Source organism: Hypanus sabinus, chromosome 4, assembly GCF_030144855.1.
Source record: "Hypanus sabinus isolate sHypSab1 chromosome 4, sHypSab1.hap1, whole genome shotgun sequence".
Classification (NCBI taxonomy): Eukaryota; Metazoa; Chordata; class Chondrichthyes; order Myliobatiformes; family Dasyatidae; genus Hypanus; species Hypanus sabinus.
Genome location: NC_082709.1, coordinates 3,279,015 through 3,292,516, shown reverse-complemented (window position 1 = coordinate 3,292,516; position 13,502 = coordinate 3,279,015). Strand labels below are relative to the sequence as shown.

Sequence of the window (13,502 nt, the reverse complement as noted above, 5' to 3'; positions counted from 1 at the left end):
TGATATGTATTGTTGGTCACTTTTTACAAGGGTGCAGCCTGTGATACCCTGCTATCTGCATTAGACCATATTAGAGGCAGACTCCACCATTTTCTCTACCAGCAACACAGTGTAGCAAGACACTTGGGAATACATAACATACTCTTCACAATGACCTTCTTTATTATCAGGAGCAAAGATTTAGAATCTATATAGAGTCCAAGACCTTCCAAGTTAAACTTTTTCCCAAATCTATTGTGCTCACTTTGTGTAAGAGTTACTAGGAAAAAATCCAACCTGCCTTAGCAGTCCAACTGAAGTGCTTAATGGTTCAAAAAGCCTTGCATTAAGACTGCCATCTCCAGTGACTGAGCACCACAAAACTCTGTATATTTGCAGCATCCCTCTTCTGCAACTGTCAAGTGTGTGTTAATTGGAGAACCACATCCGGTTATCTGCCATTCTCTTCTGTTCTTTATTTTCTTTCCTAGCAAGGAGAAAAATAGACACCTATGAATGAACGTATTGACAAATAGTGAATGGAAGGGTAGTAAGCTGTTGTTGAAAGTGACTGAAAAAGAGGCATTAAGATAAGTTTAATAGTTATTGGTGAATTAACAAATAGGGATATGAGAAATTGCACAGAAAGACAAATGGGTATATCTGCAAATTAAATTGGTATGTATGCTGGAGTGTGGTTGAAGGACTGGATTAATACAGCCATCAAGGTGGATGGATGTGTTACTGCATACATCTTTGCTGTGATGATTAATATCATTAATCTGTGTTCAGTATTGAATACAGGAGCATAGCACTATTCTTGCTATTTTCCTTTCTTTTAACTCCAGAATCCATTTTAGACGTAGAAAACCTACAGCACAATGCAAACCCTTCGGCCCACAAAGCTGTGCCAAGCATGTACTTACTTCAGAAATTACCTAAGGTTACTTGTTGCCCTCTATTTTTTGAAACACCATGTACTTATCCAGGAGTCTCTGAAAAAACCCTATTGTATCTGCCTCCAATACCGTTGCCAGCAGCCCATTCCATGTGCTCACCACTCCCTGAGTAAAAAACCTTACCCCTGACATCTCCTCTGTACCTACTTACAAGCACCTTTAAAAACTGTGCCCTCTTGTGTTTGCCATTTCAGCCCTGGGAAAAAGCCTCTGGCTATCTACATAATCAACGCCTCTCATCATCTTATACATTATATATTATGTTTGCAATGTCCCTTAAACTCTAAAGTTCTGATGAATTCTTGCATGTTGCTGCTTCACCCTTTTAACCTAATTAGTAGAAAACCTGGAAATTCTGTGTTTATTGAAAAGATTGAAGAAATTTTGCCATTCAACGGATCATGATTGATAAGAACGTTGGTCTCAATTCCATTTTCTACCTGCTCCCCATAATTTTTGATTCCTCTGTGATCCAGAAGTCTACCTATCGCAGCCTAAATTATAATCAGTGGCTCAGCATCCAAAGATGCACAAAGAAAAAGCTACAGCCAGATTTATTTCTGCTACAAGGTTTTCCCAACCCTTCTCAGTTCCTCAGAAACACCTCCTTCAGCTTCTGTAATTGTAGCCAGCCAGTGGTTTAGTGGCATCTGCACTGGAATTTGAGGCAAATGGTCTTGGGTTCAAATCTGGCCGGCTCCTTGCATCCTTTCCATCTGTTCTGGTTTGAGTGTTGAGCTAGCAATTCAGCTTCATAAAAAAACAGACAAATTCTAAAAAACAACAAGGTTGCTGCCTAATGTGCCACAAGGTTGGGGGGTGGGGGGGGGGGGGCACCCTTTAGAACAGAGGTAAGAAGGAATTTTCCTTTAGCCAGAGAGTAGTAAATCTGTGGAATGGTCTGCCACACACTGCAGTGGAGGCCAAGCCCGTGCATATATTTAAGGCAGAAGTTGATTGTTTCCTGATTGGTCAGGGCATCGAAGGATATGGCGAGAAGGCGGGTGTATGGGTTGAGTGGGATCCAGGATCAGCCATGATGGAATGACAGAGCAGACTCGATGGACCAAATGGCCTAATTCTGTTCCTATGTCTTATGGGCTTATAAGGCATGGAAAGAATCAATGATGTAATGGCAACTTAAAGTGAAGCTTTGTGCTTTTCAGAAACCAGCTCTCTTGGTTTCAGACATTCACTGCTGATCATTATCCTGTTGGTCTGGTTAAATGGATAGGACTCTTGCTGCAGTAGACATTTCAAACTAAAGATTAAATTTATCATCAAATTACATATATGTCACCATATACAACTCTGAGATTAATTTTCTTGTGGGCATACTCAATAAATCTATAATAGAATAATAACCATTATAGAATCAATGAAAGACCACACCAACTTGAGTGTTCAACCAAATGCAAAAGACAATAAACTGTGCCAATACAAAAATAAAGAAATAATAGTAATGAATAAATAAGCTCTAAGTATCAAGAACATGAGACGAAGTGTCCTGGAAAGTGAGTCCATAGGTTGTGAAGCTATCCCCTTTGGTTCAAGAGCCTGATAGTTGAGCTGTAATAATTTGTAAGGTCAAGCCAACATATACATAATATAACTAATACTTCAGTACAGTACTTTGGGCATGCTACATTGTTGTAAATCACTTTGTTCAAAACACTAAATTAAACCCCAATGTTCCAATGTATAAAATTCTGTTAACAATATTTTAAATGAAAGTAAAACCCCTCATGATGTGTTTCCAACATTAATATCTTACAAAATGCCAAAAAAATACAAACCAATTGATCAGTCATCTAATTTCATTGTATGTGTTAAATCTATGTACACCATAACTTTAGAATTAAGTATTTTATTATACGGAGGTCAGGGAGCATTGTAAGTTAAAGCATCATTCTGACTTCTAGGGTTAAACAAGAATATAATTTAACCTGTGCAAATTTATAATTTTTATATTTAAAATGAATTTTATTTTTCAGGGGCTGCTTTCTCACATCATCGCTAATTGGTACACTTGCACTAAGCCTCACAATACCACTTTCCATGATAGCAGACATCTATATGAGAAAGGTAATTCATTCTGTTTTCAATGCATGATCAATACCAGAATCCTGTCAAAACATGCACAGTACAGTGGCTAGAAAACAAGTCTCATTATGTATATTTTCATTAATCTGCTGTATTGTTGTTAGGCTATATTTGATGCTGGATATGAGCAAATATTTGTTGTAAAGAAATTGCTCACTTCTCGTTAGTTTGTTCATTTCAGGCACAGATCTGTGTACTTCCGTTGTATTTGTGACATTTTTGGCCTATGTGTTGCTATTACAGAGGGCTCTGATGAAACACTTGAATTGATTTTATTTCTTACGTTCTTCACATATATGAGAAGTAAATATCTTTATGTTACGTCTCCGTCTAAATATGCAATCGTAGTAAGTTATAATAAATAGAACTGTCAATGTAACATAGGAATACACTCAAATCAGTGTGAGTTAATCAGTCTGATGGCCTGGTGGAAGAAGCTGTCCCGGAGCCTGTTGGTTCTGACTTTTATGCTGTGGTACTGTTTCCTGGATGGTAGCAAGTGGAATAGATTGTGGTTGGGGTGATTCGGGTCCCCAATGATCCTTCAGTTCCTTTTTTCACACCTGTCTTTGTAAATGTCCTGAATCATGGGAAGTTCACAAATACAGATTTGAGAATTGTTGTAAAGAGTTATCAAAGTTCATTTGGGTATCTCTTGTCAAAACCTCCTTTGAAATTACTATGGAGAAGCATAACACTTAATAAAAGAGGAATTGTATTATGGAAGAGAATACTAAGGCATACCATTAGGAAATTAGTAGCTGCAGGGTTGGAAGTAGTTAAACAAGTGTAGTTTGCCCGACTTTTGACCCTATAGAAATCATGACACAAGTGCAAGTTTGTTTTCCTAAATATGGTGTGCAGAGAAATATAATTGTGTCTACTCTGAAGTTAAGCAAGAATTATAAATTGAACTCGAGATTTTGCAGATGCTGGAAATCCAGATTTTGCAGATGCAGGAAATACAGACAATGTGATGGAGGATCTCAGCAAGTCAGGCAGCATCTATGAAAATGAATAAACAGTCGACATTTTGGGCCAAGACCCTATTTCAGGACAGGAAAAGTAAGGGGAAGGCACCAGAATAAAAAGAAGGACAAGCTAGAAGATTATAAGTGAAGCTAGGTGGGTGGAGGAAGGGGACTGAAGTAAGAGGCTGGAGGTGATGGGTGGAAAAGGCAAAGGGCTGCTGAAGAAGGAGTCTGATGGGAGAGAAGAGTAGACCATGGGAGAAAGGGGAGGAGGAGAGAACCCAGGGGGAGAAGATAGGCAGATGAGAACAGGCAAAAGGCCAAAGTAGGGAATAGAAGAACAGGGAAGGGGGAGGGAAAAAACTACTGGAATGGAAAATCAGTGTTCATGCCATCAGGTTGGAGGCCACCAGGATGGAATATAAAATGTTGCTCCTCCACCTTGAGAATGGTCTGAACATGGCAGAAGGGTAGGCCATGGACTGACGAGTAGAGATGTGCTCGACAGAGCGATCTTTCCCCCAATTTACATCAGGTCTCACCAACATAGAGGATGCCACAATGGGAGCACCTGATACAGTAAATGATCTCAACAGATCCACAAGTGAAGTGTTGTTTCACATGAAAGGACTGTTTGGGAGTGAGCGAGGAGGTGAATGATCAGCTGTAGCATTTCTTCACTTGCAGGGATATGTGCCTGGAGAGAGTTTAGTGCAGAGGGGTGAATACACAAGGGAATCATGAAAGGACTGATGTCTGTTGGAAAGCAGAGGGGGTGGGAGGGAGAAGGTAAGGTAAAGATGTGTTTGGTGGTAGGATCTGAGTGAAAATGGTGGAATTTGTGGAGAATGATGTATGTGTTGGATACAGAGCCTCATGGAGTGGTAGGTGAGGACAAGAGGAACTCTATTAAGGCTGTGGAAAGATGGGCGAGCACAGATATTTGGGAAATGGAGAAGAGGCTGAGGGCAGAGTCAATGATAGCGTTTGGGAAAGGCTGTTCTTTGGAAAATGAAGATGTCTGTGATGGAAAGCCACATCCTGGGAACAGATACAGATACAGTGGAGACAAATGGACTGAGAAAAGGGAATTAACTTGAAGCTGGTCTGCTGCTGGCTGAGCATCTCCTTGCTCCGAACATTTGTTTTTGTTTCTGGAAAAGATTTCTTTATAAATTTGCAACAAGGACAGCTTTAATTTAACACAGAGTTCTAATAGAATCATCAGAGTTGCAGTCTTGTTAAGATTCTTTGTAGGGGATGTATAACACTGTAAAATCTCGTCTGATCTAACATTAAAGTGGAAATTGGATTACTATCCATTGAGATAAATGGCCCGATAGTTCTAAACAGTACAGTTCCAATTTGGACAAACATGATCAGTGAAGTTTCAGGAGCTCCTATACCCCATGAGTATTAATGGTCCTATTTGAGATGTTGTAAATAGCATGTTTAGGTAAGGCATGAAAGATAAGTGGTTATATTATTTTTAAAGGATGCTTGTCACTTTGTAGAAGAGGTTAAAGAATCGGATGCCACTGTAGCATAGCAGTCAGTGCAACGCTTTTATAGCTCTGGGCTTTTGGAGTTTGGAGTTTAATTCCAGTATCTTCCAGGCGCTTTGGTTTGCTTGCACAGTCCAATAACTTATCCTGGCATATTCCCTCTTCCTTCCCAGTCCTGAAGAAGGGTCTCTGCCCAAAACATTGACTATTTATTTCCTGGCCTGCTGAGTTGCTTCAGCATTTTGTGTGTGTTGCTCTGGATTTCCAGCATCTGCAGAATCTCTCGTGTTTACTGTGTACCGATTAGTGGGTTAATTGATCATTATAAACTGTCGAGTGACTGGGCTTGGGTTTAATCATTCAGTTGCTAGGCAGTGTAGCTCGCTGGGCAGGAAAAGCCTATTGTATCTCTAAATAAAATAAATACATTTCAGATCAAAAAAATTCTTTTAAGCAATATAAATTATAAAGGAAATATCAAATATAATAATATTGCTTCTAACTAGCAGACTGATGTACTGGAGCACATTCAGTTTGGTTTTCCAGTGGTAATATTAAGCTATGGAGAAGTATCAGTTCATGAAGGAATCAAAAAATAACAAATGAATAACAAAGGAAGTCAGGTAATGGCCAGACTTATTTTAATAATATTGTTCAACTGAATAAGACCGTACTTACCTGGGTCCATAGCCAAAGCTTTGACTGGAAGAGCTTCTCTCCTCCTTTTACTACCTTCTGCTTTTTCTGCCACTTTTCATCTACACGCATATGCTCTTCTTCGAAAAGAATAGAGCTAGTTTCCATATTGTATGTTGATCAGACGTAGTCTGCATCATCACAATTCTCCCTTTATCAGTAAATAGGTATTGTTTTGTTTTTCATTATTGGGTGAGCAGGAGTGTCCTCTACTTAAATTTTAGGAAGGAGAAGTTTGTTTCTATCCTGTTGTGGCGACTCATTTCCTAGCGTATCCGAACCGACTCACAATTAGATAGCCTACGGGGGTTTGCGAGCACAGAGCTTTGGAGCCTCTTCGCCATGGGGGGCCGGTTGACAGAGGCTTAAAAGTGAGGCTGAAGTTTTCGAATAAAGTTTTTCCTTCGACTGCAGTTACCGACTCCGTGTCGTAATTTTAGCGCTGCGTGTAGCACACCGCTACAATTGGTGACCCCGACGGTCCAAACGATTTTTGGACCAGAAATGACCGACGCCGCCTCTGTTCATGCGGTTTCGTTGAAACTGCCAGGTTTCTGGACACAGCGCCCGGACCTATGGTTCCAGCAAGCCGAAGCCCAATTCCACGTTCGCCGGATCGCCTCAGAAGACACCCGCTACTACTACGTGGTGGGCTCCCTCGACCAGGACACAGCGGCCCAGGTCGCGGAGTTCGTACAGTCGCCCCCGGCAGACGGCAAGTACACGGAATTCAAAGCCCTGCTCCTCAGGACTTTCGGACTCTCACGGCGCGAGCGGGCTGCCCGTTTACTGCACCTGGATGGCTTGGGCGACAGACCTCCTTCGGCTTTAATGAATGAGATGTTGTCTCTGGCCGACGGACACACAGGCCTCATGTTTGAGCAGGCATTCCTGGAGCAGCTGCCCGAGGACATACGCCTGCTGCTGTCCGACGCGGATTTCAGTGACCCCCGGAAGGTGGCAGCCCGGGCGGACTTGTTGTGGAACGCCAAACAGGTGAGCGGGGCGTCCATCGCACAGATCGCCCAGCCACGCTCCCAGCAGCAAACCAGTCCGGGCCCGGCCGCAGAGCCCGCCAACCCCCGGCCCAATGAACACTGGTGCTTCTACCACCAGCGGTGGGGCGCAGAAGCCCGCCGTTGTCGCCCGCCCTGCAAGTTCCCGGGAAACGCCAGGGCCAGCCGCCGCTGATGGCTACGGCGGCTGGCCATCGGGATAGCCTCCTGTATGTGTGGGATAGAAGGTCGGGACGCCGGTTTTTGGTCGATACTGGGGCTGAGATCAGCGTTTTACCTCCGACGGGTTACGACACCCGCAGCAGGGCACCGGGTCCCCCCCTGAGGGCCGTGAATGGCAGCACTGTAAGGACCTATGGCACCCGTCAGGTGCAGCTACTGTTCGGCTCCTGCCAGTTCACGTGGGACTTCACACTGGCCGCCGTAGCCCAACCGCTTCTGGGTGCGGATTTTTTGCGGGCTCACAGCCTACTGGTTGACCTGCCCAGGAAGAGACTGGTACACGCCGAGACCTTTCAGACGTTCTCCCTGGGCGCGGCCCAGCTGCCAGCCCCTCACCTCGGCTCCATCACGCTGTCCGACAACGACTTCACCAGGGTCCTGGCGGAGTTCCCATCGGTTCTGGCACCGCAGTTCACAGCAGCCATGCCCAGGCACGGCGTACAGCACCACATCCCGACCCAGGGACCACCCCTCCATGCCCGTGCTCGGCGGCTTCCCCCGGACAAGCTCCGACTGGCGAAGGAGGAGTTCCAGAGGATGGAGGAATTGGGGATCATCCGGCGGTCCGACAGCCCCTGGGCTTCCCCCCTGCACATGGTGCCCAAAGCGACGGGGGGCTGGAGACCGTGCGGCGACTACCGCAGGCTGAACGAGGCTACCACACCGGACCGCTACCCTGTGCCGCACATTCAAGACTTTGCGGCAAACCTGCACGGCGCACGGATCTTCTCCAAGGTCGACCTCGTCCGAGGGTACCATCAAATCCCGATGCATCCTGACGACGTCCCCAAAACGGCTCTCATCACCCCGTTTGGCCTTTTCGAGTTCCTCCGCATGCCGTTCGGCCTGAAGAATGCCGCACAGACGTTCCAGCGGTTAATGGACGCGGTGGGACGGGACCTGGATTTCGCGTTCATCTATTTGGTTGACATCCTCATAGCCAGCGGCAGTCGTCAGGAGCATCTGTCCCACCTCCGTCAACTCTGCGCCCGACTGAGTGAGTACGGTCTTACAATCAACCCTGCCAAATACCAGTTCGGACTCGATACCATTGACTTGCTGGGCCACAGAATTACTAAAGACGGGGCAACCCCTCTGCCCGCTAAGGTAGATGCGGTCCGCCACTTCCCCCGACCCACCACGATCAAAGGCCTTCAGGAATTCGTAGGTATGGTCAATTTCTACCGCCGCTTCCTCCCTTCAGCTGCCCGGATCATGCACCCCCTGTTCGCCCTGATGTCAGGTCCGAGCAAGGACATTACCTGGGACGAGGAGTCCGCCGCCGCTTTCGTTCAAACGAAGGAAGCTTTGGCGGACGCCGTAATGCTAGTACATCCCAGAATGGACACCCCTACCGCCCTCACAGTGGACGCATCCAACACGGCAGTCGGTGGGGTGCTGGAGCAACTCATCGCCGGTCGCTGGCAACCCCTGGCGTTTTTCAGCAAACTCCTGCGGCCACCCGAGCTCAAGTACAGTGCTTTCGACCGGGAACTGTTGGCACTCTACCTGGCAATCCGGCATTTCAGGTACTTCCTAGAAGGTCGGCCCTTCACCGCGTTCACGGACCACAAACCGCTTACCTTTGCGTTTACGAAAGCATCCGACCCCTGGTCATCCCGCCAGCAACGCCACCTGTCCTACATCTCTGAATACACAACAGATGTCCGGCACGTCTCGGGTAAGGACAATGTCGTGGCGGATGCGCTCTCTCGCCCTACCGTTCATGCCCTTTCCCAAGGGGTAGACTTTGAGGCACTGGCAGAGGCACAGCAGGTAGATGAGGAGATTCCGAGTTACAGGACTGCAGTCTCCGGTCTGCAGCTCCAGGACCTCCCCGTAGGCCCAGGTGAGAGGACCCTACTCTGTGACGTCGCCACCGGCCAGCCCCGTCCAGTCGTCCCGACAGCATGGCGGCGACGTGTTTTTGACTCCATTCATAACTTGGCGCATCCCTCCATCCGGACAACTGTCCGGATGGTTTCCAGCAGGTTCGTTTGGCACGGACTCCGCAAACAGGTCAGTGAATGGGCCAGAACGTGCATGCACTGCCAGACGGCCAAGGTGCAGCGGCACACCAAAGCCCCACCGCAGCAGTTCCATCCCGCCCACCGGCGTTTCGACCACATTCATGTGGATATCGTGGGCCCCCTGCCAGTGTCGCGTGGAGCGCGTTACCTCCTGACTATCGTGGACCGGTTCACAAGATGGCCAGAGGCGGTCCCGCTCACCGACACCACCTCCGAATCTTGCGCCCGAGCCCTGATCGCCACCTGGATATCTCGCTTTGGTGTACCAGCCCACATTACCTCCGACAGAGGCGCCCAGTTCACCTCCAGCCTGTGGTCAGCTATGGCCAGCCTTTTGGGGACTCAGCTGCACCACACAACTGCCTACCACCCACAGTCGAATGGGCTAGTGGAGCGTTTCCACCGTCACCTGAAGTCGGCCCTCATGGCCCGCCTGCGAGGAGCCAACTGGGCGGACGAGCTTCCCTGGGTCCTACTCGGCATCCGCACAGCGCCCAAGGATGACCTGCACGCCTCGTCGGCCGAGTTGGTATACGGCGCGCCCCTGGCCATCCCCGGGGAGTTCCTACCAGCCCCAAGGGGGCAAGAGGAAGAACCCGCTGCAGTCCTGGGCAGACTTCGCGAGAAGCTCGGTAACCTGGCCCCCATACCCACTTCACAGCATGGGCGGCACCCGACCTGCGTACCCAAAGACCTACAGAACTGTAAGTTTGTGTTTGTACGAAGGGGCGGGCATCGGCCACCGCTGCAGCGGCCATACGAGGGGCCGTTTACGGTGCTCCGGAACAACGGGTCCACGTTCGTGCTGGACGTTGGGGGGAAGGAGGAGGTTTTCACGGTGGACCGCCTCAAGCCGGCCCATGTGGACCTGGCGCAACCGGCCGAGCTTCCGGCGCCTCGGCGCAGAGGCCGACCTCCCAAGCAGGTTCTGGCCCAGACTGTGGACATTGGGGGGTGTATCGCCGGTTCTGGGGGGGGATTTGCGAGCACAGAGCTTTGGAGCCTCTTCGCCATGGGGGGCCGGTTGACAGAGGCTTAAAAGTGAGGCTGAAGTTTTCAGATAAAGTTTTTCCTTCGACTGCAGTTACCGACTCCGTGTCGTAATTTTAGCGCTGCGTGTAGCACACCGCTACACTGTCTTCATGCCAAGCATCCATTCTCTCAATTAAAACTATAAACATTGAAACAAAAACAATGAAATGAAAAGGCAAGACCCTTAATGTTGATAAGCTTAGGGTCCAAGTTCATAGCTCCCTGAGAATGGATACACAAGTCAATAAGGTGGTTAAGAAGGCATATGGCATGCTTGCCTTTATTAGTCAAGCCATTGAGTTCAAATGACAGGAATGTCATTTATGTTGCAGCTGAATAAAACTTGCATCTGAAGTAGTGCATACAGTTCTGGTCACTCATAAAGGCTATGGAGAGGGTGCAGAAAATTTATCAGGATGCTACCTGAATTAGGGGTAATGTGCTATAAAGAAAAGTTGAACAAACTTGGTTGTTTTCTCTGGAGCAGAGGAGGCTGAGGGGAGATTTGATAGAGATTTATAAGATTATGACAGGCATAGCTAGAGCAGACGGTATCTTATTCTAGAGGGCATACATTTAATGTGTGGGGGGGGGGGTAACTTCAAAAGAGATGTGACGGGCTAGTTGTTTTTCTTTACAGAGAGTGTTGGGGGTGTGGAATCTGCTGTCTGGGGTGGTGGTAGAGGTAGTGCAGGGAATTTTAAGAGAAGGCACAGTGTGATCACGGGACCGTCGCAGCAGGAGGAGGAGTGAGGGGCTCGGGAGAGCGCTGAGTGCTGGGAAGCAGCTGAGGTGAGTGTGCTTTAAAAGGAGAATGAAGGGCAACTGAAGGGTTAAATAGAGCGTTGATTAGAGCAAGCGAGTACTTGAGGTATTTGGCAGGGACAAATAACTGAAGAGGAGCAGCCAGTGGCGTGAGTGGCTCAGTAGGAGTGGAGCTTTGAGGCTTTGGCTCGAGAGACTTCGGCAAACAGAGGCTGAGGTCGAGCTTGCTCCCAGTGGGGAAAGGCTGGGTAAGTTCCTTTAATTAATTTAATTAACTTAGGAGTAAGGTAATGGAGGCAGCAGTTAGGGCAATCGAGTGTTCCGTATGCAGTATGTGGGAAGTCAGGGTAAGCACAGCTGTCCCTGATGACTACACCTGCAAAAGGTGCGTCCAGCTGCAGCTCCTGACAAACCGTGTTAGGGAACTGGAGCTGGAGCTGGATGAACTTTGGATCATTCATGAGGCAGAGGCAGAACTAGACAGGAGTTTCAGGGAGACAGTCACCCCTAAAAGTCAGGAGACAGGTAACTGGGTGATTGTCAGAAGAGGGAAGGGAAATAGACAGGAGCAGAGCACCCCTGTGGCCATTCCCATCAACAATAAGTATACCATTTTGGATACAGTTGGTGGGGACAACCCACCAAGAACAAGTTGTAGAGGTTGTGTCTCTGGCACCAAGACTGGACTCTCAGATCAGAAAAGGAGGAGGAAAAAGAGGAGAACAGTACAGGCAGTCCCCGAGTTATGAACATCGGACTTACAGACGACTCGTACTTACAAACAGCCTGCCATAAAGCCTATTATATTAAAAATTCATCACATCCACCATTTTACGTCGGATCACATTGCCGTTAACACTGTGTTGAGTCTGTAACTTTGTATTTGGCTTAAATTTTTCATAGCAAGATTCACCCTGACACCCTTTTTCCAGTCAGCACCGCCCCTACTTGTCCCATTTAATCTGTCTCAGTGCGGGTGGACTTTAGGACCCGGCAGAGCTCGGGACCTGCTGCCCACAGCTATTGCTGCTGAATCCGCAGTATTTCCGTTCTGTTAATAGAAAATGATCACGATTGAAAATAAAGTGGAAATAATAAAGTGATCGGAAAGAGGTGAAATGCCATTGATCATTGGAAAAGCATTAGGCTACAGTCAGTCAATGATCAGAACATTTTTAAAGGATAAAGTGAGAATAATGGAGCATGTGAAAGGCCCTGCCCTGATGAAAGCTACAATTATTACCAAGCAATGCAGTGGTTTTATTATTGAAATACATACGTTTCTTAAGTGTTTTATATGCATAGAAAGGTAAAATATATACTATTTATTAAGACCAATGTTTGACTAACTGACACTAAATGATACTGGATGTACCTGTTCCAACTTACATACAAATCTGACTTAAAGACGGACTCAGGAACGGAACTCATTCATAACCCAGGGACTGCCTGTAGTGATAGGGGATTCAGTAGTTAGGAGGACAGGTAAGAGGTTCTGTGGGAGAGATCGAGAATCCCGGTTGGTCTGTTGCCTCCCTGGAGCCAGGGTCGACGATATCTCAGATCGAGTTCTCGGTATTCTGAGGAGGGAGGATGAGCAGCCAGATGTCATGGTCCATGTAGGGACCAATGACGTGGATAGGAAGAAGGAAGAGGTCCTGCAAAGAGAGTTTAAGGAGTTAGGTGCAAAGTTGAAGGACAGGACCTCCAGGGTTGCAGTCTCAGGATTGCTACGTGTGCCATGTGCTGGTGAGGTTAGAAATAGGAAGATAATGCAGCTAAATGCGTGGCTAAGGAGATGGTGCAGGAGGGAGGGCTTCATGTTTCTGGGCAATTGGGCTTTGTCCCATAGAAGGTGGGACCTGTTCTGATGGGATGGTTTGCACCTGAACTGGAGGGGGACTAACATTTTGCGGGTAGATTTGCAGGGGGAGGGGAACCAGCATGTTAGAGCAGATAGTGAGGTGGAGGAGGATAAAGGTCATGCAAGGACTGCTTGTATAGACAGACATCAAAGGTTTGTACGTGATAGAATTGTTCTCAGGGGCATCTATTTCAATGCAAGGAGTATTGTAGGTAAGGCAGATGAGTTTAGGGCATGGATTGGCACGTGGGATTACGACATTATTGCTGTTAGTGGACTTGGTTACAGGAGGAGCAAGGCTGGTAGTTTAATGTTCCGGGATTCCGTTGTTTCAGATGTGATGTTGGGGGGGGGGGGGGG

The 13,502-nt window shown here is 47.3% G+C and overlaps 1 protein-coding gene across 3 annotated transcripts in view; it reads left to right on the top strand.

Annotated features, from left to right (window-relative positions):
* LOC132392448 (solute carrier family 35 member F5-like) overlaps window positions 1–13,502 on the top strand; it is a 193,414-nt gene that overhangs the window by 158,323 nt on the left and 21,589 nt on the right. For all 3 annotated transcript variants that reach the window (XR_009511541.1, XM_059966304.1, XM_059966305.1), the window contains one exon: window positions 2,933–3,023. Coding sequence is in view for 2 of the 3 variants with exons in the window: in XM_059966304.1 (XP_059822287.1) it covers window positions 2,933–3,023 (91 nt within the window). In the remaining variant the exon portion in view is untranslated. The remainder of the gene's footprint in view (window positions 1–2,932; window positions 3,024–13,502) is intronic.